This window comes from Lathamus discolor, chromosome 8 (genome assembly GCF_037157495.1).
Source record: "Lathamus discolor isolate bLatDis1 chromosome 8, bLatDis1.hap1, whole genome shotgun sequence".
NCBI lineage: Eukaryota > Metazoa > Chordata > Aves > Psittaciformes > Psittacidae > Lathamus > Lathamus discolor.
The window spans coordinates 15,526,155-15,554,113 of NC_088891.1; the positions used below are offsets into that span (position 1 = coordinate 15,526,155).

A 27,959-nucleotide genomic window follows, 5' to 3' on the forward strand; every position below is an offset into this window, starting at 1 on the left:
TTGAAACAAAGTTTTAACTTCTACTTTCTTTTGGAAATTCCTGGGAAAAAAGCCCCTTCTTAATTTTTTTCTAAGAACTGAACAATGGAAAAGTTGTATCAAGCACATCAAGGTAAGTTACTGGATAAATGTGTCCTTACACACTTGCTTAATGCAGTGTATTTATTCTGTTTAAACGTATTTGTCAGGTTTGGATATTCAGAGAAGATTAATTCCAGAAAATACTGCTATACCAGATTTCTCTCTCCTCCCATCTTTGCTCCTTACTCAAAACCAACTTTGTTTAAGTCAGTTTCTGCTATTAATTCTTCCGGAACACTGCTGATACTTATGAGTTTTTCCACACAGCAAACAGACTGTAGCTGAATGTAGCAAAGATCCATGTGCAACATCAGCATGCTCTTGCCTTAGAATTTGTAACTTAATCTTTAAAAGATAATTTGAACCAGTAAATTTGAACTTAAGCAGCTCTTATTCAAGTACTATTTTACAAGCTCTTCTTATGTTCTGTTAGCAAGGTCCTATGCTCATTTCTGTTAACTATCCAGTTTGGTAAAGAGATGTGGTGGATTAGATTTGCCTTTCCTTGCTGAACAGCAGCACTGTAACTACAGACTTAGGCTGACTGGGTGATAGATGAGTCTTAAGACTGACTACCTAACATTTCTGATTGGGCCTCATCAAGAAAAATTTAACACGGGCCATTCAGTGTTAAACAAAACCAAAAGGTTTACAGAGATTCATCGCTTTTACTTGAGACCACATCAACGGCTGTAGGTTTACCTGAACAATGTGTAAGATTCCCCAAGCACTATAAGCAAAGTTCGTTTGTGGTAGTCTTGTGTAAAACACAGTTGTATCATATCAATGTTCTGCTGGAGCTCTGCTAAAGAACATACTGTAAAATTATTTCTTTAGGCCTCCCATGAGTATTTCTATATTTTTTGTACTAATCTTTCTTGTGCTTTCAAATGTGCTTCTGGATTTTCAATTCAATCATAGTGAAGGAGACAAAGTAGTTTTAGTTGGAAGCTAATGGCACCTGTGTCTTGATTTGCTATACCAACATGTCTGTTTAATTCTGTCTTCCTTCCCCAAAGACTGCTGCAAAGACTTACTAGAAGCTATACAGAATATGAAGGTTTATTTCAAAAGAATACATTTGCAAGAATACACATAATGCACTCGATGTAACAGTACCTTCTGCAAAAATAGGTTACATAATACCCAGTAAGGAAAGAACAATCTTAGTTCTCTACAAATTAGAAAGCAGAGAGAATAGCCTGGACAACCTTCAAAATGGAGGTTATAGTTGTGTATGTTGTGAGAAGTAGCTAACTTTAAAGCATGACACCACAGAGCTAATGTTGGTAAATCAAACTACTAGCACATGGCTGCAAACTATTCTTTTATACAGGATTAACAAATATTTTGGTTCCAATTTGGTTTATACACAGCTCTAGTGCCTCAGGGAAAATGCTTATCAAAGATACACAAAAACTATCCAAAATTACAACGTAACTATTAAAATGCCTCCAAAATTGAGAGGAAAGTAATCATGTTAAATTAAAAAAATTTAACCAGGACTTCCAGACAAGGTTTCCTGTGTTTTAATCAGAGAAAGTTTACAAGAGATTTCAATAAGTTATCTTGAAACCAAGCAGCTGTAGATCTTAGAATCTTCGTGGAGGTCCACCTTTAAATGGTTTAAATCCTGAGCCACTTACCCTCTGCATGGAATTGCCTGTGATCTGTACAACTCTATTAATTGGTGAAGAATTACTGGAAACAAAGGTTTTAAAAAAGTGTTAAGTTATGGTAAGTATCCAAACTCTTGATGTACAAGTAAGAACATTGTTATGTCTCATATCACCCCACTGTTAAACTGTAAGTCTCAAAAGAGACTTAACAAGTTGTCTCTTGTTTCTGTGCAGGTGCACAGTACTGCCACTAGCAGCACAACAGTTGTGGAGTCATGTGCTGGCACGGAAAAGATCCGTTTGTGTGCTGTGCAGCAATAACCCATCCACAGAAAGTAACGCTGCTTGCACTGAGACCATTATACTTCCTAAGCATAACCAAAGCCTTGAGAACTCACTAGGGAACTGAGAGGAAGGAATACTTTTTGTACCTTGTATGTGGAGACATCATGCCACCTCCTCCACGGCCATCTCCCATTCTCCTTGTGTCATGATACCCACTTCCTTGAGAACTAGGTCCATGCCATTCTTTCCTTGGTCCAGTTTCACGACTGTGGCGCTCGACACCATGTCTGTCCTCATTATAGTGCTAGGAAAAAAGTGGTAGTCATTTTCAGAACTAAAGGTGTACTTCATTATCAATAGGAAACAAGCTTTTCAAGACAGCTAAACTCACACTATAAACATAATATACAGAACTCAAGCATCTTTCAAGATTTTAGTCCACAGGCAGCTAACCCACACTTACAAGAGTCCTGTTAAAAGTAACAAACACCTAATTTGCAGTGGGTGTTTGGGTATGCAGGGAGTAAAGTTCTGTCAACTCATACTTTACTCCCAATTCTGCCCTGATCTCGTATAATCGCTATGTTCCATATAGCTAGAGAAAGACTATTCTTTTTAAATGCTTCAAGATCTAGTGGCATGGACCAATTTGGTCTGTAGGCTTTAAAGACAAAGTTCTACAGAAGGTTTTTCTCTCTGTAACAACACAATGCAGATTAAAACAAACTGCACTGAAGTAACCGGCAATGTAAGGTTGAGACCCTGAAAACACATGACAATAAATTCTTAAAAGCCTAATCAGCAACTCATTCAGGTGGTGTTCTGATCAACCCAAAAGGTGCTAAACAAAAAAAAAAAAAAAAAAAAAAGAATTGGGGATGTTTTCTGCAATTCTTGGCTTATTAAAAAAGCCCACCAAAAATAACTTTTAAAATAAATTAACTTTCAAATAGTCAGAACACTTGGTGGTCATTTCTGTGAGGCTACATGGTCATTTTCCAGCACGATTTTGCTTTTTCCTGTCTCACTCATGCACACAAACACAAGAAGATGACTCACTTGTCCTCCACCTCTCTCTCCCATCACACCTCGTTCTCCTTCTCTGCTTCCATACCCAGAAGCACTGCTACGGCTACCAGGAGGTGCACCTCTCACGTGTCCAGACACTTCTCTTCCCGATCGATCCGACCTCTCGCTTCTGTAAAAATTGCTTTTATCAAAATTTTGGTTTCAGTAAAATAGAACTGGCACCAAATCACAGCACATGCAGACTTCAAGGATTCCCTTTTGTTTTTCAGGTTCCTAGCAACTTGCAGTTAGCTTCTTTTACATCTATGTAGCTCTCTAAAGAATTAAAGCTTGCATGTTACTTGTTTACATCTGCATTCTTGCAGAAAAGCCTCCTTACTTTATGTTGCTACACACTGTTAAGAACAAGCTGCTGAGAGTCAGCACCAAGTTTACAGGTAAGGTTTAGTGTATGTGACAACATACACACCATCTTTTCTAATGCATTTTGAAAGTGACTGCCATTCTTTAGGGAGGGGACTGTTCTCTCTTTACGCAGTGATTCTTGAGGAATTGCTACTATGGGTAAACTCTGTAAGAATCAGCACGTTCACTAGTTCGTTGGTTAGCCAGCATATTTACCTGCCGTCCCGCTTGTCCGTGCTTATGCTTCCCTCACTCTTCCAATTTGTTTGCCTAGGTGGATTTGAACCAGTCTCTCTTGGATGTCTACCATGTGGTATCTCAGGTCTGTCATGAATTATCACTGTTCTTCTTTCATCTCTGTCTCCTCGCACTTCTCGTCTGTCTGTGTCTCGAAGTTCACTCCTTGGTTGTGGTGGTTCATTTCTTCTGGACTCACTGAAGTTCTTGGGATATCTCTCAAACCCCGGCTCTTCTCTTCGTGCTGTTGGACGAGTCTTTTTTGCTTCACCTTGATTTACAAAACGTTCTCGCCTAAGTTGTTAAAGTAGAAAAAAATCACATGCTTGTCTCCCATCTTCCCACTTCTCTGCACATGGAAGCACAATGTGAGCTTACAAAAATATCTTTGTATTACATGTTCATTACTATATATGTGACATATATCTAAATGATCCTTCCCACCTAAGTTGTATTTATTTCTACAGTTGTGATTTTGAGCTCGAGTTCTTATAGCCAGTTTAACATTTCTTTATGCATTTACCAGTTCACTTTTTAGTCAGTATAATTTAAGCAATTGTAGGGCTTTCTTTTTGCCTTGTATGAAGCAGAGAGAATGCTAGATTTCGAGTCACATAGAAAATATAGTTCTAGCTCACTGCAGCACAAAAGCAGAAGTCCAGAAGCTACAATTATGTGGTCTTAACAACTGGTTACTGGAGAAGTTTAATGGAAATAAAATTGGAACTGGAACCAGCATTTACTGCACAGTAAATTGACTGCATGGATTCACGTGAATGTGACTTGTGAAAGAAATACTCTTAATTCTGATTAAAAAAGTTGCTTCTAGCCTTGCTTCTTAAGCAGGTAAGTAAGCACATAGGACAGATCTAATCCATTGGAACCCACTTATGACTAGATATGAAAGCGGAATGATCACAACACCTCTTCTGAACTGTCACCCAGAAGAGACCACCAGGCAGTTAACTTAAAGTCCACAGACAAAAATCAAACTAGGTTCCATGGTATAAATTGCTAACCCTGAAGACACAAGAAATTTTGGGACACTCCTGCAATTCTATTGCATCAGAACTCTATAAAGCCTTTAGCACTATTTTAAATTTTGAAGAGTTATGAGTGAAATGCAAGAAGATGTGGGCAGGTAAATACTCGCCCTGTTACCTAAACTTACCTATCAAAAGATGATGATGGAACAGAAGAACCTTCTGGGTATCGTCCCCGTTCTCTGTGATCAAAATCATTAAACCTGTTCTGCTGGCGACTGTAATCTGAACTGTGACTAAACCGTGCATCTGTATCAAGAGCCATCTTCTTATTCTCATTCCAGTAAGGATCATCTCTCCTTTAAATAAAATAAATGAATTCTCATCAGTTGCATGGATCCAAATCAGGGCCTAATACACAGAAAATTGTTACGAGTCAGCTGTTTTAAAGATGTGCATTTGACCTTCGGAAGGCTACTAACAGAACTGGACTCTTCAAATAGTGGATGAAATCATTTAAAGAAAAAAACCCCAAGCACTCCTGTTTAAAGTGCAAATTAAAGAGACAAAAATATCAATAGAATACTCAATAAAATCTAAGCAATAGCACAGTGTTGGGCACTTTAAAAGGAACCAACAAACAAACCAAAACCCAAGAAAAACATCAATGTAGCAAAAAAAAAAAAAAAAAAGCCTTCCAAGGGAAAAAGAAAAGAAGCCCTCTAGGAAAAAAAACAAACCCAAACCCAAACCAATGAACACCCACAAATCAGAACAGCTTTCTCAGGAAAGAGCAGGTTAGGAAACATCACAACTTGCTTACGAAAAACATTCAGCTGCTCTGTGATAAGAATATGAGATATTAAGTGTATTATCAGTAGCTGTATTTACTCCTCTAGTGAACAAGTATTAATATTCTGCTACTGTATCTACTGTGACAACTTACATTTACCTTCCACTGTTCCCCTGATACATCAATTTTATGGCTGAGGTCTCAGCCCTATTTTTATAGCCAAGTAAAGATCAAAACCAGTTCATTCATGTGGCTCAAATGGCAAATAACAGATGTTAATCAGCTTCAGTAAAAATGAAAGCCATCACATTGACTTCCTGAAGCATCCACTTACCAGAAATGTGAATTCTTAAAGCAGAAGCTAGGAATTTCAGCCATTCTCAGCTTTTCTCAGCAAAGGTACTGAATTACGTTACACTCTTTTTGTACAGTAAGAATTAATTCACAGGATGCTTCCCTTATTTCAGAACTCTCTCCTATAGATAAGGTATGTTTCCTGCTTAGCATAAACTGATGTCAAAACCAAATACCTGAAAGCCAGCTCTTCTGTGAAGACTTGTTTCAGGTACAAATGCATTTTCAAGTCTGACACAAGGCTGGTATCTGTTTCATTTAATAAACGCTGTCAAACCATGGTTTGAGAATTAGATCTACATATACCTGTGATCTACATCACGTGGTCGTTTCAAAGAATTTCTCTTCTCTTGTTCATAACGAAGTTGCTGCTGTTGTCGACGAAGTTCCTCCCTTTCACGTGCAATACGCTCCGCTTCTTTTCGGCGTTCCTACCATGAGAGCGAAGGGTCAATAAACACAACAAACAATAACCCTTTATTAGAGACACCCGTAACAGTTAGCAAGTATATGGAATTAATAGTTGATAATTTTCTATCAAAGACTAACATAATTAATCCTCGGATAGCATCTAAGATTAAAGAGCATATGGAATATATTTCCAAAAAGAGTAGACAGCAGATCTGGAGAAGCTATTGGCTATTAGAAATAACTCCAGGTGAATTCCTGCACTGCTACTGTATTTGTTGGTCAGGAACACCGTCATCAAGCTGCAAAACATCCTCTAGGAAACATCTAGTAAAATTACGGAAGGCCTGTAGGACAACATGCTCCGATGTAGTTTGCTTTTAGAGACAGACATGTATAGCCTCCGCATAAACCAGTAACGAGAATTTGCTATCAAATTACAAGTCGAGCGAAAAAGATAAAGATTACTGCTGTGGTACACTTTGGATTTTGTAGTGTTTGGTTGGTTCTTTAATGGGCCGGGTGAAAAGGTGAGGATCAAAATTCACTGCAAGTGCCAACTATCCAAAAGGATACTGCACCGCAAGCCAAAACAGAAACACGCACACCTGCTCAATACGGACACGCTCTCTTTCCAACCGCTCCCGTTCCATCCTTTCCCTCTCCAGCTTTTGCCTTTCGATTTCTAATCGTTCCCTTTCTCTCTGTAAGCACTCTTCTCGTTCGTGCATTATTCGTATGCGTTCTCTCTCACGACGCTCCCTCTCAGCAATTTCTCTTCGCCTAAAGAAAAAAGGAGAAAAAGGGAAAGATGTGGCAGAAACTGATCTAAAATTTCTCATCCAAAACTAACATCACCTGAGGTACAGACACTGAGAAAAACTATTTCAGAGTAAGGTCTTGACAGAAGTCCCAGAATAAGAAGTCTACTCCTTTTAGCCCCAAGTAGCCAAACTGGTTTTAGCATATTCTGTAAAACCATTTAAGCAGATCTAGGAAAAGTTTTATCATCATCCTTGATGTATTCCATGCTGGATTCATATTTTTATGCTGTCATTTGGCAAACAATAACAACAGCTTAGCTAAGAATAGGATCTTGATCTTAAAAATAAATGCTATTTTAGCTCTTGTCCTCTTCAAGCTAACAAAAAATTTACTTGTTTTTTATCCAAAACCAAGACAGACTAACATGACCACTCTGACTTGCACAGGTTAGGTACACTTGTCAAAGCTTCATTTGGCTTTCATCTTTCCACCTCCCCTAGTACTTTACAAGAATCAGGAAAGGCATTTTCTCATTAAGCTTTATGGTTGCTACAAATTCCTTTATTTAGGGAAATCCAGCTAACAGAAGTCATTTAACTATCCTTTGCAAGCTTTTGGACAGATGAAAAGAGCAGAATAGAACAGTACAGCTGTTTAGTCCTTTTACTTAAAGGAACAAGATTATTATGCTCAATTTGTCATTAAGATATAGAACAGTTCTCTGTTTAAAAACAGATACCCCCAAATACTATCTCTGTCCACATCTCCTAGTCAACTTCTCCTCTTTTCAAACAGAAAACTGGCATGCAGTAACACTTATGAGATATACCCCCCATAACCAGCACTAAGCTGTGTGTTTACATTTATGGCTGTTAACAGATTAAACAAGAATTCTGGAGTCCATTAATTTATGTAAAGGTACTGACAGGCAGAGTCCCAGACTTTTAGCATCTGAGCAAAAGGCTTGACAGAATGCATTCCGAGTGGGTTTCTAAATATAGTATCTGATCAATTAATGTAGAAAATAGCCTTTAGCAAAAAGATGAATTACTACCTTCGGAGTTCAACAGCTCGTCGTATTCTTTCCAATCGAACCATGTGTTCTCGCAATCTCTGTTCCTTCATCTTTTCAAAAGGCAAGATATCCTTTCTACCCCTGTATTCCCTGAATTTCACTTTATCTTGAATAATACGCTCTTTGTTCCTCAATATCTGTGGCTATAGATAGAGATTACAATGGTTATTTCAGAAGTCTCATTCATTTAGGGAGATTTCTGGATGCTATGTTCAAATATCATTAACTACTTAGCTATCCCAAAGCATACAAAGCTTCTATCTAAGCTTAACAGTTTGTGGTAGTTCACTTCTCATTGAAAATATCAACTGTAAGGGAGTGTCAAATCAGATAAGCATTGCATCAAATCTATACATACTTACTTTATCAAACCTTCCCCTTCTAACTGTCCTAGTGTGGCCTTGGTCTCCTTTCATTTGGTCTAAAACTACAACTTGACCTGGGCTTTTACCACCTGGTGAAAGGGGGAGAAGAAAAGAAGAAAAAGAAAAGAAAAAGAAGAAGGGTTTAACACACACATACATCCCTATTCGCCTATTACAGCTTTTCCTTAATGAAATTTCTGAATCCCTGAATGGAAGTGTTACTGACAGAAGCAGCATACCAGCACATGGCTGTAATTAAGTAGTAATATAAAATCTGGAAGCTTTTATATCAGCTCCAAAGTAATTATGTTACTGAGTCTAAAAAAAGAACAAGTGTTTAATTGTCTGGTTTGCAATAAGAGCAAAAACATGTCCACGAAACAAGTCAGACACACATATACAACAGGACGAAGACATGGCTATATTGCATACTTATTCTTTTCTTTTCTTCAGTTTTTTTAGTGGATTCTTGACTGGGGCCACTCGCTCCATTATCACTCTTCTCATCTTTACCTTCTGTTTTCTTGGCTTCTTTACTTTCTTTTTTTTCAGATTTCTCAGATTTCTTTTCTTCTTTTTTGGTTGATGGAGTTCTTATTAGGAAGGAAACACAAATGCAATGAGGAAAATTCAACTGAAAAGATTTTCACAACTTCAGAAGACATGTGCAATTTCTTACTTGCTGGCTTTATCACTTGAGGCAGTCTTCTTATCTCCCATGCTCCTACCAGAACCAGATTTATCATCACTTTCTTTCTTCAGCTCCTTTTTGGAGGGATCCCCTTTCACCTACGTTTTTTCCCCAAAAACAAATAGGTTAATACAGATTCTTGCATAAGATGGTCTATTTTGGGAAGTTTTCATCTCATTAAACCTACTTTCTCAACAGAAATTTGTTGTCCATGCAGCTCTGTTCGATGAAGGTGTGCAATACATCTAGCCACTTCTGTACTAGAGGACATTGTTACTATGCCATAACATTTTGCCCCTGGGCTTCGTGCATTTGTGACCACCTTTGCACCAAGTACCTATATAAACAGGTAAAATTTAGGTTTTGAGAGAGACATTTCTAGTAAGGAACTATCGTATTCCAATAGTATTTTTTCCCTAGTATGTAAAAAACAAAGCAAAACCACCCAATAACAACAAAAAACCCCACCCCACTGGAAAGACTGACACTCCCAAGTTTCCAAAGGCATGTAATTCCACAGGAAATTGAAGCGTTGAGAACTTTATCCCAACTTTCACATCAAGGCTTTGATATTAATGCTTACATATTAATGCTTACATCCCATTTTGAGAAGTCACAACTTCATGCACATTATCTAAATGCTTCTTTTGAAAGTTACTGTCAGAATTCATTCACAGAAACACCACTGATCTGAATTTGACAGTTCATGTCTGACAGATTAATCCCCCCAAAAGCTGCCAAGTAGTGGCAGGAAGGCGTAAGTTGTATGATGAAGTAACTCAATAAGGGGGCCAGTTCTTCAAAGGCATCTATCAAATGCATCAGGCAATTTTAGCAACCAGCTCTTTGACACCTGCTTCTCGAGAAAGCACTGTGTTCCTTGCTAGAATTTCTGTAATTATTGGAGCCAGTTATCTTGATGTAGTCATGCTCTAACGCAACAATTTTGTCTTTCTAGCAGCCTGTAATGGTATAGTCATTTAGACATTATGTATTTCCCGGTTAATTTAAAACTGGGAAGCTAAGTAAATACAGGTAACAAGTATCTTTACAGCAAAACCAGCTAAAGAACTGGAAGTTTTAACAAAACATACTCTTGGGTTTCAGCACTTGTGAAGGCATTAAATAAAATCACCTACTAAATTCATTAGAAAAATCAGATATCCAATAATCAACACACATATGTGATATTCACAGCGTTAAGGTTCTAGCCAGTGCCCAAGATACAATAATGTCATAACTGCAAAGGCTTATACAAATGCTGTGAACTTGCAGTTACCAGCAGCTCCTTCCAGAAAATGAGAACTGCAATAAAAATTGTTTTCAAGAAGACTGTTTAGCTTATATGGATTCTGCATTGTTCTATGGAATTTGTATGTTCAATTGAATCTAAAATCCAGGAAAACAGACTTAGTTTAAGCAGCTTGTAAAAAATTCATTGAGTCATTAAAAGAGTCCCTTAAATGAACTCTATTGACTCTAACTTTTCACCTACTTTTCCTATTCACAGGCCCTCGGAACATGTTTTAAAAAGTGTCACAAAGCAGCAGGTTCTATAGAAACTGTTCACATTACAGTTTTCCCAATTAGCACATTACCTTCCTCTCACGGTTAAACACAGTTGCTACAAAAGAACATAGCCATCATTATTTAATTAATAAAATAACAATTTAAGCCAGTCCTTACCAGTCACATTTGTGACATTTCTTTTGCCTCTATGGGAAGAATAATTTTTTATTATTAATAAATAATTATTTATTAATTTTATAGGAAGAATAATTTATGGGTTTTACCTCTATGGGAAGAATAATTTCTCACAAAATTAACACGGTTCTTCCCATAAGCATGCACTCTTATTTTAGATGCTGAAAATATAGGGGGGTTTAGCTTATACTGGTTGGACATTTCAATTCAGGCTTTTATTTAAATAAAGTATTACTCAATTTTTTTAACTGAATAGAGGGGGAAGAGACACATACAACACACATGGTACCACACCCCATGAAATACCTTTCCATATTTGCCAAAGAGATTTTTCAAGTCAGCAGCTTTTGTGTTGGAAGACAGTCCGCTAACCCACAGGTTTCTAGTTGAACTTCCACTGCTACCACTAACACTGCTTGCACTTCCTGAAACAAGTTTTACAAAACAGCCAAAAAATTAAGGTGAAAAAGGTACCATGAATATTGAACTAAACTGTTGCTGAAAAGAGAAGTTTAGCCTGTTACCTGTAGTAACTGTTTATCTGGCTACCTTTCTTGAAAAGACTTCTATATGAAAAAAATATATGTAGTAAGATTTCATTCATTTACTCATGTGTTGGAACCATCAGCTTGGGTAACACATATCCAAATGACAGAGCTAGAAAAATCATACAGTTCTTTGTTAAAGGCACACCTTACCCCTCATCTGAGTATGTACATTCAGTATCAACTTCTGAAACTTAACAGTAACTTTTACCCAAGAACATTTTTTTAGCACCCATTTGTCCTTCATCAGTGTGTCTGAACCGTACTCGCATTACCAAAAGATAGCAGAAAGGTAAGTTGAGGAGACTGAGCCTCCAGAATAATGAGCTCAATTCCCTTATTTCTTGAAGTATATGCCTTCCATCCAGAAGGGCTTTTTAAAAATGCTGCTGGATGTAGAACTGGACGCAACCCACTGAAATGAGTCCTGCAAACTAAGGAAAATTCTAAAGAAAAAAATAGAAAAACCTTATGTGCTCCCCACAGATAGCAATCATTTTTGCAACAATATAGAACTGGGAGAAAGAGATTCATGTAATCTTATTCCCAAATCTTTTAGCCTTATTGTTTAGTTCAGCCTGTTGTTGTTTGCTGCCAAATGTATGAACTGCTTTTGAGAATGTTAAATTGTAGCCAGGCATACAGGCAAGACCAGGACTGGATCTCAAGCTGAACAGTTGGAAAACTTGGTGGTATGCAGAGTTTTAAAAGGTTATTTAACCACCTTGAAGAAAATAGTAACTTTCCTTCTTCAGTGCAAGAAAGCAACAAATTTCAGTTATCAGCTATCGTCAAAATAAGATATCTTGATAAATTGTGACACACTTAGAATGTCATAAAATATCATTAAAGAGCCACGGCTGAATTGGCTATGTATTTTAAGACAGCCTTACAATTGCTCCACTTACAGTTATATATGCTACATGAAAACACATCTACAGTATCTTCATTTAATTTCCTTGTAAGCATATAACTACCATGAAAAGACACACATCTACAGAAGACTGAATTATCTCTATCACAAAAATTTTTCCTCAAATTAATTTATCAGATAAAATTCCATTCATCCATTAATGATATGAGAGAGATTTTTTGACAAAGGTTTTTGGCAGAGAGCTTGGAGGCAAAATAAGGAGACTCATGAGATTATACAAACGCACTTGCTCAAGTATGAAGCAGTGGTATAACTGGTGACATTAACGTGCTCTTGAGCTCCACTCAAGTATGACTTTGTAATCGTAATACAGGGGTTTATGGTAAATGGATAGAAATTCCAACACAAATAGGTCCAGGTTTAATGCACTGAACAACCAGCAGAGCTGTTACACTTGGTTAAGAGTTCACTTTATTTAAAATTGAGCTAGAATTAAAAGCAAGACAAAAAAAATTATTGGCATTGTTTAATTACTTCCAATTATTTTTTGCTGATCTTGCATACAACATCAACCCAAACTGTAGTATGTAAAGTACAGCAGGCTTCTCTGAAAATTACACCTTTTCATCAAAACAAAGGCTTGCAAAATGGTAAGTGCAATTTGCTCCCAAAAGTATTTTGAAATAAGAGAACATATTTTCATGGAGTCTTTAAGTATTTTTGACCTTATGAGGAATCTGACACAGGGAAAAAAACCCAAACCAAAATACAGGCATGAACATGTAACTAGTGACTACTGTAACTCTAGCATGATTCACTACAGATGCACTAGTTCAGTCCTGTAAGCTGTTCTAGCATGCGGCAAGCAGTTTCTCAAACGGGGAAGCACTTAGTTCTGGACAATACTACCCTAATTTGTAATAGTTACCTTTATCATCCTTTGATGTTGTCTTGCTTTCTTTAGATTCCTTAGTAGAGCTAGAGAAGCAAATTAAAAATCAGAAGAAAATTGAAAATACAGCATATGGTGGTGCATTTACACTACTAATACTAGCAGACAAGTTAGCATTGCAAAAAATAAAAATAAAAAAGGGCTAGACTGTATATTTGAACAAATGATTCCCTTATGGATTCTTGCACTGATTTTCCCCAAGATGCCTGAAGATCTAGATTTTCTGACAACTCTATTCAGTGGATATATGGCAATCTTCTCCAGATTTCAGGACGGGGACTTGACTTCATTTTGTGTTCATAGAACTGATAGCTGTTCATTACCATCATCACAAGGACATTTAAAAAATCGTCAATTTGAAAAAAACAAATAAATGCTGACAATGCGACAATGCAATCAGAAGGACATAGTGTCTATACGAAGATCTTGAATTTTAAAAAGTAACTTATGGCGGTCAAAAAAATCTATAGGCAGGAGCATAGGATACTAATTATAAGATTCTTGCTGCTACCCCCATAATGTAGAGTGATCTTATTGAATGCTGGTACTCAGTATCGTAAAGAACTGACATAGAAAAACAAACCTCTTTGCTTGACCAGAGGCCCCAGTAGACGAGGGACCTTTCTTCAAAGTATCCTTTTCTTTGTCTCCAGATTCTGCTTTCTTTGAACTTTCTCTGGCTTCCTTCTTGACGGGATCACCCTTCACGCAGTCTTCCTTCTTACCATCTTTATGGTTCTCAGTCATCTCATAGTCCTTGCTTTCCTTCTCCAGGCTCTGTGAAATGGCATCCTGCCCATCCTTGGGCTTACTTGCTTCAGAATCTGTAATTTTCACATTTTTACCTGTTTCTAGGAGGTCATCACCATCAAAATCCAGAGTGATGGCATCTTCAGCCTGGATTGTAACCGATATGTTATCATCCTCAGCTTCTTTCACAGAGGTGTTAGCTTCCATCTCTTCATGAGCCGTGTGATCAGCCTCAGCTAGGCTTTCTTCTGAAGGAAGAGGTTTAGATACTTCTTGTGTACCATCACCAGAACCTGCTTTATCTAAGAGGATTTAACAGGAATAAATATGGCAAAACAGAAGTTTAAACAATTTCATATGCATAAGCTAGAATAGGACCTAGAAAATACAAAGCCAGTTATTAGCACTGATGGAAGGTTAGAAAAAAACACAAGGTGTATTAACACAAATATAAATCCTTTACCCAGGATCACTTATTCTTCCATGGCAAAACACATTTTCTAGAGACAAATACCAAAACATTAGGAGGGGGAATATGGTTCCATCCTGGAGATACCCGTTCTTCATAAGAAGTATCCATTTTCCAGTTTAGGATTTAGTGTTCCAGAAGAAAATAGTTGCTTTGAATGCTCACAGTTTGATTTAAGCTGTCTTTGAATCTTCATGGTTCTAGGACTTCTTCCCAAATCCGAAAGAATTACAGTCTTGGAGAATTTCAGCCAGTCTTCCACGCTGGGGTTCTCCTTTCCTTTTTCCATTCCTAAGCAGTTGTTAGGCAGTCAAGTTTGCTGCACAAGGCTGCTGCAGAACACGGAGTGAGCCTTAATCCAGAGTTCGTAGACAAATGGTTCTCAGTCTTCATCCACTGGAGAGATTTTCCATCTCAGTCCGACACAGGCACCTCCAACCATATTCTTGGATTTGTGCAGATGAGGCACTTCAGCCATAGGGTCCCTCGTAAACATGGAGTCTGTAGTTTTATCCTGTAGCTTCAGTAATGTGTTTATCCCATCTTTTGTAAAGTGATGTTGTTCCATGTCCTTTGTAGTCCACAATATGCAGAATCCTTAAGACTTCTGTCCAGGAAGTCTGTTTGCCCAAGTGCATTACATTCCTTCTATAGTTTCACTAATGAGCATAGCTTACAAAAAGCAGCCACTCCACAGGTTTCCAAACACTTGTTTTACCATCCTATATACAACTGGTATTTCTAAGTGACAGTAAGCCAAGGATATGATGGTCCATACATTTATTGGATGCTCAAGCTCAGTGTAAGGGTGTACCACTTCATTCAATTAAAAATCAGTTACTGCAGTGCAAGCTGGAAGCTCTCACATCAAGACTTACCGTATATTAAAATTGGAGTCCTTGAATACTATGTTTTTTTTCATTAAGAATCATAGTATTACAGCTATATTATACATCCACCACAGTAACTGATAAGTACTGTAATCAACTCTTTAAGAGTAAAATAACTCTTAGGAGTGAAATAAACCCACTGACTGCAATGATTCCAGGTGCTGGGCTTAATAAAGAGACAACTGATATTTAGTACTGGAGACAAGCCTAGTATGAGGAAAGAGACTGAATATTACAAGAGAAAGTTGCCTGCTCTACCAGACTAAGACCTCTGAACGCTATTAAACTTTAAACATACCTTTCTCATTTTCTTCATCTTCACCATCCTGCAAAAAAAGAAAGTCAAGACTAAACAGCTCCTACTTTAAAACTTTAAGCAGAACAGTTTGTAGTTTCCATAGAATTTCTATCCTTTGAAGAAGAATTAATGAACCCCAAACTGTTTCCAAAGAAAAAATGGTCTAGAAACCAAGCCTGTGCAGCTCTCCCTTGTCAAATCACTGAAAATTTGTACGAAACCTCACTGGTGTGTATCTGCAACACTTGCAGTTTACAATTGGAACACACGGCTATTTTCTTCCCCTTAACTCAATGGGACATTTCTAAACTGTTCCGTATCTTGCTAAAGCCTTCAGAATGGCTGTCTAACTACTACTTTCAATGCAAGCAATCCATCATTAGGTTTAAAATCTTAGGACAGAAGTCAGAAACTAGACAGACTTCCTCCACTAAGTACGTGAAAATAAAACCAAGATCTTAAAAGCTATTTATTTATTTATCATTAGCCTCTCAGACCAAGGCATGCTTTAGAAGATGTCATTTTCAGACATCAATTCCATGTAACTTAGAAAGAATTTCTGAACTTCAAGATGTTACAGATGTATTAACACCACCACCACCACCACCCAAACCCAACCCTTCCTCCCCCCTCCCATTCTCTGAAGGCAGATTTCTACATTAAAACAGGAGTTTAGGTGTATTATACTATGTTAGCATCTGACATAGCCCTCTGAAGTGTTTTTAAGAGGGTTTGAAACATACTCCTTTCTAAGTCTATGCACTAAATATGCCCAAATTCTAGACAGGAATTTGTATTTAAACTGGACATCTTATTTGGAAATCACTATTATCTGCATTATAAAAAATACAAGTAAAAGCTTCCTATACTGTTTACCTGTATTGTACTACATCATCTGACTCTAGGATGCATGCTGCAACAAAAAGTCAGTCTAAAGCGATCTTTTCCAACTAAACAGACATGAAAATCAGCTTAACAGAAATTATCTGGAACTTACATGGACAGCTGGAAAAGTGTAATCTTCCACATCTTGACCTTCATTTTCCTATGAGAACATCAAAAGGACTTGCTCAGCAAAGTATTTGTAAAACACTTCAACATTCAGAGAGTCAAGAGATCCATTTAATTCAGAAAACATTTTTGTTAAGTGGAATCACACTCAGTAAAGTGAACATCAATGAGCAGTTCTCATTACTTGTATCTTTCAGTTCAGTGATCAGATTATGTATGTCACCACTAGTACCAGGGAAAAAGCCCACTTAGGAACTCTGCATGGACTGCAGTAGTATTTTATCAGTCAATCCATGCCACATCTGTTTCAGGACTATTCAAACACAAGTCAAGGAGAACAGAAAGAAAAAAAAGTACTAAATTATCTTTTACAGATAAGCAAGACAAACTAAAAAAAAACCCCAGTCCCTACCTCTGACTTCCCAGGAACACAAACACACTTAGAAAAATGTACATTTTGTTGATAAAAATACACGTAAAATATAACAAAGTACCTGACACACAGAATCCTTTTCTGTCTCTTCTGTTGTCTCTGCTGGCTCTGGGTCCCGGTATCTTTTCTTTTCTGCAGATGGCAGTTCTTTTGAATTCAAGTTCTCATCTTCAACAGATTCTTTAAAGTCCTTTAATTCATCGTTTCCATCTAGATCACTTGCATCTTGAGTCTCCAATTCACTTTCCTTTTGGTGTGAAAAACAATTATTTGACATTACAAGGGTGTTACTTATATTCTGAAAAATTAATGGGTGGAATCACTGTTTCTGCAAAATGCTGTAACACATCCATAATAAAAATTCATAGCATGTTTAAAAAAACCCACACACCTTCACACCCTTAGGCACCACAGCTGTGAACACAGTAAAAACAATGCTCCAAATTTCCACATAAATTAGCACGAAGGATGTGGAAGCTTATTTTGGTAAATAAAGCCAAACATTAAGCTTAAACAAACTCAGAAAAGAAAAAAATTACATACTTTTATTACCTTGACAAAGGAATCATCTTCAACTAAAGCATCACCGGTTAATTCATCAGCTTCATGCTTTTTACCTGGAATGACAAGATATACTAATTACTAGAGCTACTCCATATACCAGACTTTCTTTCAATACTGAAAATATACTAAGTATTTCAATACTGAATATTGTGTTGGGCCTAGTTTATCTGAACTGTTCACTATTAAGATGACCCTTCCCAAACTGAGAATTTTTAAGGTCAGCAGAAAAAAATTTGAGCTGAGCAAGCATGAACAATTAATGCTGCTGCATATACAAGCAGTTACATCAAAGTTAGTGATTTAAACACCAATCCTATTTTGATTGATAATGGAATTCAGGAGAACATCAAACTATGCGTTTCTAGAATTACTGGAGTTATCTAGACATTATGACTTCAGACATTGGAAAGGCCTTGCCTTCTAGCATAATTAGCATCACTAAGCAGTTTGGGTTAGAAGGGTCCTCTAAAGGTCATCTAGTCCACCTAACCTCCTGCTGAAAGTAGAGCCAAGTTCCAAGTATGATCAGATGGTTCACGTTTAATCTAGCTATGTCTTTGACTATCCACAAGTATGGCAACTGCAAGACTCCCCAAGCCACCTTCTTCAGTGCTTTTCATCACTAGAGGGAACTATCAGCAGAACTGAGTCAGCTGAAGCACTTGTGTTTTCTACATGTTCTTTATTGTACTAGTGCATGTATCATCAAAGAATTCAGTTCTTCCAGGACATGCACACTCTTCTCTTAATAAAGATGCCTCCGTGGAGATCAGAACTAGACACAGTTTCCTTTGAAACCCACTGCATTTCCTTAATCTTCAGTAAAAACAAGACCAAAGAACACTAGATACAAATACCTCCACACACACACCCTTTGCAGAGCATTCTCTCTCTGATTCATTCTATCGAAGATTAGTCTATGTTACGGTTTTCAGTAACTCAAGGCACAAAAGCAGTTGTTACGACATGGCTTTACCGTCTTCTACGGAAACTCATGGCAATTCCAGATGCAAATGAGACAGCAGTCATGATCACCACTTAATGCTTTATTTTTTGATATCACGTCTTTTCCCATTCTCAGCTCTGGGGCCCCCAACACAAGAGGGATGTGGACCTGCTCGAGTGAGTCCAGAAGAGGCCATGGAGATGCTGTGAGGGCTGGAGCAGCTCTGCTCTGGAGACACGCTGAGAGAGCTGGGCTTGTTCAGCCTGGAGAAGAGAAAGCTCTGGGGATGCCTTAAAGCAAGAGCAGCTTCCAGTGCCTAAAGGGGCCTACAAGAAACCTGGAGAGGGACTCCTACATGTGCATGTGGTGGCAAGACAAGGAGGAATGGCTTTAAACTGACAGAGAGGAGATTTAGATGAGACCTGAGGAAAAAAATTCTTCATCGTGACAGCGGTGAGGCATTAGCACAGGTTGCCCAGAGCCTTGAGCAATCTGGTCTAGTCGAAGGTGTCCCTGACCATGGCAGGGGGGTTGGAGCTGGGTGATCTTTAAGGTCACTTCCAACCAAAACCATTCTACAATTCTATGATCGCTTCATCCTCTAACGAATGGCTAAATCAATCCTACAGATGTTCAAAAGGAGTAGAAAAGAAAAACATCAGCCAAAGTTTGACAAAGACGGAGATTTGTACTACCTGGAACAGTCAATTTTGTCAGTAGCTAATTTTCATAACCTTTCATACAGAGTTCTTAAATTGTATTTCAAAGCTGGGAACTGCTCAACTACAGGTGAAGAAGAGACTATGTTTTGGTTTTACTTAGATTCTGATTGGTTTTACTCATTTCACTGAAAGATGGCACTCCGACAGTACTCCTATATGCAGCATATTGTTCTGAGTTTTAGACACACACTAGTCCCTAGGAAAAGACATACAGGAGAAGTTATTTCCATGATTGCAAAATACGAGATCTAAGCATTCAGAGCCAAATACATAAAGAGATCTTGTCCCTGATTTTAATTCATTTAAAACAAACAAAACATTCCCGATTTATATTTGTAATACAATACATTTGCAAGACTTTAGTGCAGAAAGCCAGCAACACAGGTATACTTAGGAAAGCCACCTTTCCTCAAGAAGAAGAATGCACTTACACTGAAGAGTTTTTGATATGCATCACAGCTGATGTCTGAAAGCAAGACTAACCCAAATCTGGTATTACTATTTCAGCACTCTGTGACAGAATGTACAGCAACATGTGTCTTCAATGTAAATTAAAAACCCAGTGAGAAACAGCAAGGATTTCTACACACATTCAAGTGTTTTTTGTTTTGCCCCTCTCACATTTCAGTTCTTGAGTTTGTTAAACCCGAAAGACCAAGTTTTCCCTGCATCCCATATCTAGCTGCGCAGAGAGACAGCCAAAAACACATATCAGATGCTAGACATATTTAGCAACTATCTGGCATATACTATCATGAAAGCTATTTAAATTCACGCATTTTGCCTGAGGAAGTCTCACAGGTGAACTAGAACCTAGACTTTACTAGGGAATTAAAAGAAAAAAAAATCTACCTCAAATTAATCCCATTATTCTGCAATAGCAGCTAGAGAAATGCATTTTATTGACATGTCCTCATCAAGAGGAAGCTGTACCTTTCAGTAATGAAGCTGTCCATATATTTTGTTTGCTGTTAGATTAGGCCAAACAGGAATACATGCTTTCATTAGCCTTTCTTCAGTCTTGCTGCCTTTGTTTGCACCAAGTCTCATTTACTACAAGTACCAGAGGTACTTGGTACAAACAAGAACTGAACAATGACATTCACCTTCCAGCGCCAAGCCACAGAACTGTAGGAAATCTGCTTTTTCCCCTCAGTTCTGTATCTTGGGTCACCCTGATCTCGTCAGTCACACTGCTCAAAAGCAGCAGTTCAAGGTTCTGATACAAATAGTTTTCAGAACTTGGCACAGTAACACCCCAAAAAGCCAGCATCCACAAAAATTCACAACTCCCAGAGTCCTCAGATATTCAAAACTTTTCCACACTGACACTAATCCACAGCGGGCTACTGAAGGCACACTTGTCTCAGTTTCACAGGATTAGACTCAGATTGCAGCAAACACCTTTCAGTGACCTTATTCAAGATTGCTATCACTTTGGGGAAAATAACTGGAATTAAAGGGCATGTTAACAATCAGAGTCAGAACAGCTAGACCTTCTGCAGTCAGCACTTGTCTGACAGGTACAGCAGTTGTCAATATATGATAAAATTTCTGTACAGTGGCTATTGAAAATGTCAGTGGTGTGCACAGCACTCATCACAAAGCTGGGTGCCTAACACCACAAATACTAATTTACCTTGGAATGATGGCACTCCTTTTTAGGCCATGCTTACTCTGTTTTCTGGCAATGGCTACATATCATAAAATTGCAACACACTACTTAAATAGAGAATGAATATTCTTCTTATGAGATATAGAACATCTTTAAAATGCTGGTTTAAAACTATACAGATTTAGCTTTTCTCTCATTTACAGGCCTTAAAGTTGCATAAGCTTGTTCTACCTATTAATGGTCTTCTACATGAGAAATTCAGGCTTATACAGAATTATAGAATTATTTTGGAGAAGCCTTAAACTAGATATCTGCAGAAGTAGATTGACACACTTATAAAATTTTTGAAGAATCAGTGTTTGCATTTCTTCTGGTACTTCTTTTGGAGCCCCAACAGGTTTCTGTTGTAGCTGATGCCAAAGATTCATCAAAAACGTGCGACAGGAGGCAAAAAGGAAGAAGGGGAAAGAAAACCTCTACAATGGAATAAACTCTTTATAGCATTATTCAGTTAAGAGGCCTGCTGCAATTCTAATAGTATCATTTGCCACAATATTAATGAAAGCAAATTATCCTGTTATACTTCTGTATTCTTAAACAGTATCATAGAGGAACAAGAACATTTAAGTCTTTTTCATTATCTGCAGGATACTGCTCTTACTCACTGACGGTTTTTAGAAACGAAGGCCTTTTGAAGGCCAACAGTATACAACTTAGTTGAGTTTAAGTAACTCAATAGTTTTAATAAAGAAGTCAAAACCTGTCAGTTACAGCATTTGATCTAACAGCACTGTCAAATCAGAAATTCAGTCAGAAACTAGAGGGGTACTTAAGACACAAAGTAATAGGTATCTCACCTTAAAGTTGAAAAGCTGCAAATAAACATCTCTGCTCACATTAATTCTCTAAGGTTAAAATTGATTAGCCTAGAATCTGTTCCTCACTCACACCAATTCCAAAACTTGGCAGAAAAGTAACTTTCAACCACTAAGTCATGATGTATCAATATGCCACAATATTTTTGACTGCAAATAGTTCAAAGGAATGGTCACATCGGAAACATTTGGAAAATATTTTGTACTAGAAGTAACTTCCTCTGGATTATCAGAAGAAGCAGCAGAATGTTCAGACTTGAACATCTTTTTCCAAAAACCCTTATCTTTTCAGAAATAGAGAAATTTGTCCATAGCTACTAAATTACAGCGTGGAAAGGCACAGCTGAGGCAATTAAAGATAGATCACTTGGTATTTGTTCCATCTTTAAGCTTTTTAACTTTAATTGGCAAAACCAACTGATCCCACCTCCATAGCTTTTCTGATCAGCTGCTCTGCAGTTCTTTACCCCAAATACTTCATTAAATTAGCTTCCAGGAAAAGTGTTATATTTTGACTAATTTTGCGTACAGGATCAATCAAGGATTCTTGTTGGATTACAGAATCCTTCTGCAAACATTCTTTAGGTCATGATGCAAAGTTTATTTTCCCAATGAAGATCTACATGGCTCCCTCTGTGTTATATCAATTTTGAGCAAGTCAGTAAACACCCCATTCTAAATATAGCTCCTTTTTCATACATTATCTTATGCTGTGGAACTTGTATGGGACACTGGAAAGCTGCTGTTTAAAGAAAGTCTACACTCAAACCAGTTTAGTCAAGGTCTTATTATTCTACTCAGTGGTTTACAGATATTTCTTTCCTATCTCATAGGAAGTTGATTTTGTATCATCACTGTCAGAAGCTTGTCACAGTCCAGTAAAAAGCTGCAGTACATACTCAGCTGATAGATCAACTTATCAGGCCATTACAAGATCTTGTTCTATGAAAGTATATTCCACTCTTAGCCTTATGCCTACTCTTCTCCGTATCTGTCAATATACATACAAAAAAATCAACAAGAGAGAAAACAAATGCATCACACTCCCCGGCACACACTATTCCCCCTCTAGCTCAGCCTGCATCAAAATTCCAGATCTAGTTTTTCTAACAGACAACGCTAGGGAATTAGACATCTCACTTTTTTCACAGACCTTAAGAGTTGCAGTAAAACTGGCTACAGAAGACATTCAGTCTAAAATCAATACCATCCGACACAGTTCATGATTTTTTAGAAGGGAAACCTCCTTCTTCACCTGTCTCTCCTATTCAACTCTCTCTGCCTGCTGTAAGGAGGTTTAGTCATTATTCCCACTTCCTGGCTTTTTCTGAGGCTGTATTTTCTTCATAAATTACTATATGATATTTCTACCCTCCTTTGTATAACAATAGCAGCATCAGGAAAAAATACTATAGAACTAGTAGTGCCTGGACACCAGGAAATAATTAAAGATCTATTAGCATTAGGCTGAAGCTGTGGGGCAGGGAGGAAGCAAGCACTAGCAAAAGGCCTAGAGCAATCTGTCAGCAAAATCAGTAAGTGAGGCAACACTATGCATAGTGAAGAACGTGTGTAAGCACAAAGGGATCAAGATAGTTAATTTAAATGAAAATTCAGTCCTCCTGGATTCAAGTGATGGGCATACATCTCCCACAAGCCTTTGAAACTTTCCTAGTGACACATTAGGGAATGGATTTTTTTGAAGTGCCAAATTCACAAGTTTTGAGGGATACTTTCTGGTTACTAGTAACATATTTCAGTAGAAAACATCAGAAAAGGAGATAAAATCAGAATCTTTAGTTAACACATACAAGCAACAGTTAAAAAGAAAGCATATATATTCTTTCTTACAATTGTAAGTAAACCAATTAAGATAAAAGAGATTTTCCCCAGACAAATTACAGAGTTTTTCCTTGCTCAACACGTGGAGATTAATACGAACCTTCTTATTTTTGGCACAAAATTTGCTAACAAGACTTTTATAATTGAAAAAGTAATGAGGAAAAACTCTTTAGCTTGCAAAGTGGGCAGATAAGAACTTCATGAAGGTCATATTTTACTTTGAAGTCTACCAAGAACGTACATGTTACACATACACCTTAAAATTCCACAGAAGAGGTGGCAGGGAACAGTTACTGAACCCTGCCGCAGGCAGCAGCAACCTCTGCAGAAGCAAAATTAAACAAGAAGCTGGTTCAAGAACATTATGCACATGGAGATACTAGTTTGGAGAACAGGAGGATGAAAAGCAGGAGATAAGTGTTCATTACAGGAACGCAAGTAGCCACTTAAATCTCTACATGAAAAATTGTAGAAGCTTTTCCTTATTTAGTTTCCAAGTAGTTTCCTTAAGCATCAATTACTTTTCCAGAGTAGAGAATAAAGTAATGTTGCAGAAGAAAATGAAACCACATTGTGAAACAGTTTTATTCCCTTTTACTTTTCTACTACGTCAAAAGTACAGGTAAGTTATTCAAACTTTCTAATCAGAATTTATTACTTGTTTCCCCATTCACAGCACCAGACAAAAGCATGAATAATCATTTCCACCACAAAACTCAGCCTCAGTTAAGTGACAGTGGTATAATATTGATAATTTCCAAAACACGCGTCTATACCACACTTACGAACATTCCTAGCATGTACGTTCTATGAGGAATCTCATGCACAAACCAGACATTTCCCAGTATTACTTGATTATGAATGCTCTCAGAACAGAACACAAAAACCCAAAGTAATATTCCACAGAACTTAAGCTCCAAAAACATTATTAAATACTGTAATCAATACGTATGTAAAAGAAAACAGAGGCAACAATCTCTGCCAAACAAATCTGTATAGAATCTAAATAATTATTTTTCGCAACAAGAAAACTAAAATCTCTTCATTAGACATTTCAGAGCGATCCTTCAGAGCCCATTCGGGAAATTTCTATTTATGAATCCTGTCTTCAGTAAAAAGTATGCTAATAAACCCAAATAAAGTCACAGAATCATAGAATAGTTAGGGTTGGAAAGGACCTCAAGATCATCTAGTTCCAACCCCCTGCCATGGGCAGGGACATCTCACACAAAACCATGCCAGCCAAGGCTCTGTCAAACCTGGCCTTGAACACCGCCAGGGATGGAGCATTCACAACTTTCCTGGGCAACCCATTCCAGTGCCTCACCACCCTTACAGTAAAGAACTTCCTCCTTATATCCAGTCTAAACTTCCCCTGTTTAAGTTTGAACCCGTTACGCGTTGTCCTGCCACTACAGTCTCTGATGAAGAGTCACTCTCCACCATTCTTGTAGGCCCCCTTCAGATACTGGAAGGCTGCTATGAGGCCTCCAAGCAGCCTTCTCTTCTCCAGGCTGAACAGCCCCAACTTTCTCAGCCTGTCTTCATACCGGTCCCCAGACCATCCTTGTGGCCCTCCCGTGGACTTGTTCCAACAGTTCCATGTCCTTTTTATGTTGAGAACACCAGAACTTGACCCTTCAGGTAGTGAGCCCCTACCACATATTATTGTACACCCATCACTAGCCTAGGTCCAACACCTTATCATGGCTTAACAACCTCTTAGCTTTCCCTTTGCTGTTACACAGACACTCTAAGACAGTAGAGATACCCATCCCTGTCCCCAGAGCCACACAGCAGTTCTTATACCCACTCTGCACCTGTGACACTCCATGTTCAGGAGTGAACACAGTATATTCCAAAACCCCCACAGATCACCTACACAGCCTCAGCACACACAGCACAAGCCCACAAGATCTGCAGGCAGTATAGCTGCTACCTCATAACACATCTCCTAACCTACCCATTTTCCATGTCTATATGGCATTCCTATATATTGCCTGTATAGTGACTAAAACCAGACAAGTAATGCAAGAGATGTCTCAGATGACAGAAATCATGAACAGTAAAGTCACAACTGTATCTAAACTACAGGCTAAAACAGTTTAAACCGGTTAAGAATGTAATATATATCCAAAGATCTTAACCTTTGCTTTTAGTTGGTTTCTTGGTGGGTGTGTCAGCTGAAACAGTTATTTCAATATTATCTGGATCGCCTCCTTCCTCTTCAATAGCCTAAATAAGACCAAAAAACAAAAATTCAATTTTTAATGCATTTCAGTGGGACTCCAGACAATTTGATTTCAGAAGAAGTCAGTGAGACTAACAATTACTTTTTTGCATCTAAAAAGTATTTTAGAGAACACTTTGGGTTAAACCTTTCACTTAGAGTGACGGAGGGAACACTAATGATAATGGCAAGAGTTTAAGCTGTTAAAATGGCATGTTCAAAGCACAGCTTATCAAGGATCTGCACATTTCTCTTTGGAAACACACCACTAGAAGGCTAGTACGACATCCATGATAACATTAAGGGCAGCACGAAAACAGGGGGGAAGGAAGCTCAGAAACCCTGCAGCAACAGCCAGCCCCAGAGCTCGCCCCAGCGGCCGCCCGACCAGCTCCTAGGCTCAGCGTGGCGGGCGGGTTACAAGGCCGAGCGGGGACACCGGGCCCGACCGGGCCACCGCCCACTACCCCGGCCGCTGAGAGGGGCGTGCCATGCTGCTGCGGCCACGCGCGGCTGCCGGGCTGCCTGCCCACGGCAGACCCTCACCACGACACCGGAGGCAGCACAGGGACAGGTCCCGCCCCCCACACCGGGGGCAGCCGGCGGGGCGGCGAGGGCCCCGCCCCCGGAGCCGGGCAGCCGGCAGTGGCGGGCCGGGCCCCTCGGCAAGGCGGGTAGGGCAGTGCAGGACAAGCCAGAGTAGGGGAGGGCCGGCCCCCGCGGCCTGTACCGGCCTCTCACCTGCTTGAGCCGGGAGATGAGTACGGTCTTCACCCCGGTGATGTCCAGGTTGCGCCGCTTCAGTTCTGATTTGAGGTCAATTACCCGCAGGTCGGTGATCTTCTTGCTCTCGGTCGGGGGCAACGCCACCGACGCCGGCGCAGCAGGTGCCGCGGGAGCCCCCGCAGCGGCGGGAGACGAGGCGGCGGCGGCCATTTTAGAACGACTGAGCGCGGCAGCTGCACGCACAATGAAACTCCCCCCGCCCGGCCGGGCCGAAGAGTACCCGGATGGAGGCCGCGGCCGACCTGGCGGCGCGGCGCAGGCGCGCTGCGGCTCACCTGAAGCCGAGACCTCCCCGCGAGAGGTTGGCGGCGGCGGCGGCGGCTGGCGGGCGGGGTGGGGGTGCCGGTGCCGGGTTGTGCTGCGGCCGGCGGAGCCCGCCCCGGAAGGACGGGCTGTGCGCGCCCGGTGCCGCGAGGGGCTGGGCTCTCGCTTCTGCAGGGAGCGGCGCCGAGAGCCATGAGGTGCCCCGGGGCGGTGCGGGATTGCGGCGTGCGGCGGGGCTTGGGCTGGCGGCAGGCGCTGGGCTGCGGGCCTGCGCTAAGGTGGGGAGGTGCCGCCGGCTCCCGGGCTGGGGCCGGCCCGTAGCAGCGCCGCTCTAACCGCGATTGTTCGGGCTTGCGGTTCCCTGGTTTCTCGTGAGAGCTCTGGTTGAAGACTTTATGCGGCGGCTGGGTGGTTCAGTAAAAGTTACCAGATAATCAGCGTGCGGCGATTGCATGTGCGGACGCCGTGAGGCTGCTCTGTGGAGCTTGGGGCACCGGTGCGGGAGCTTCTGGAGCGGGATCCTGCTGCCGGCTTCCTCTTTGCCTTGGCATGTGAAAGGTTCGCAGGCTGTTGTAGCGAAGCGCTCGCTGAACTCCTGTCAAGTTAATTCTTTGATATAACCGCAAAATGTGTATAGGTGCTTCTGCTTTCCATTAACAAGTTGGGTTGTACCTTCTTGCTTGCCCTGGCCACTGACTTCGCAGGGTTTAGTGAATATGCTTAAATAATTGATGCTGGGTTTTTCTTACTCGGGTGAAATAGTAGCTCCTTTAATCAGTAGCACTAGTGGATTTTGAAGATCAGAGGAACAACCACCTAGGGAGAAGTAGATCTATTGGCATTACAGTTTTTTATCGGAAGTATTATAGAAGTACAATACTAATGTTTGAAGTTGTTAACAAATAAAGTATTTTTTGTTATGATTTATTATGCTGCATTTGGAATAGGTAATGAAACTAATTCACTTTCTGTAGGGAGCATTTTAAGTTATTTTGTCGATATTAGATGTTACAGCTGCTATTAAATCTAGAAATGAGACAAATCTGTGAATTTAAGTATGTCTAAGTCATTTTCAGTTGCAACAGTCCTTGCCTTGCCT

At 39.4% G+C, this 27,959-nt stretch overlaps 2 protein-coding genes across 10 annotated transcripts in view; one reads left to right on the forward strand and one right to left on the reverse strand.

Annotated features, from left to right (window-relative positions):
- Nucleotides 1–1,125: 1,125 nt before the first annotated feature.
- Nucleotides 1,126–27,048, reverse strand: SLTM (SAFB like transcription modulator). 9 transcript variants are annotated; one of them, XM_065688863.1, is made up of 21 exons: nucleotides 26,552–27,048; nucleotides 25,728–25,815; nucleotides 17,569–17,633; nucleotides 17,078–17,263; nucleotides 16,570–16,617; nucleotides 15,573–15,600; nucleotides 13,749–14,163; nucleotides 13,142–13,191; nucleotides 11,101–11,219; nucleotides 9,278–9,427; nucleotides 9,079–9,188; nucleotides 8,832–8,992; nucleotides 8,397–8,488; nucleotides 8,014–8,177; nucleotides 6,803–6,977; nucleotides 6,093–6,217; nucleotides 4,828–4,998; nucleotides 3,636–3,950; nucleotides 3,045–3,183; nucleotides 2,132–2,289; nucleotides 1,126–1,782 (listed from the first exon to the last, which is right to left on the reverse strand). In XM_065688863.1, exons 1-21 carry the CDS (start codon nucleotides 26,744–26,746, stop codon nucleotides 1,674–1,676), a joined length of 3,063 nt encoding a protein of 1,020 aa, XP_065544935.1. In that variant the 5' UTR covers nucleotides 26,747–27,048; the 3' UTR covers nucleotides 1,126–1,673. The 9 variants fall into 9 exon arrangements, with proteins under 9 accessions (XP_065544935.1, XP_065544934.1, XP_065544928.1 ...); XM_065688862.1 differs by having other exon boundaries at nucleotides 13,749–14,217; XM_065688856.1 differs by having other exon boundaries at nucleotides 3,045–3,195; nucleotides 13,749–14,217.
- The window catches only part of RNF111 (ring finger protein 111), a 52,887-nt gene continuing 51,861 nt past the window's right edge, over nucleotides 26,934–27,959 (forward strand). The window contains exon 1 of the mRNA XM_065688868.1: nucleotides 26,934–27,057. Within this exon, the coding sequence (XP_065544940.1) occupies nucleotides 27,053–27,057 (5 nt within the window). The 5' untranslated portion in view covers nucleotides 26,934–27,052. The remainder of the gene's footprint in view (nucleotides 27,058–27,959) is intronic.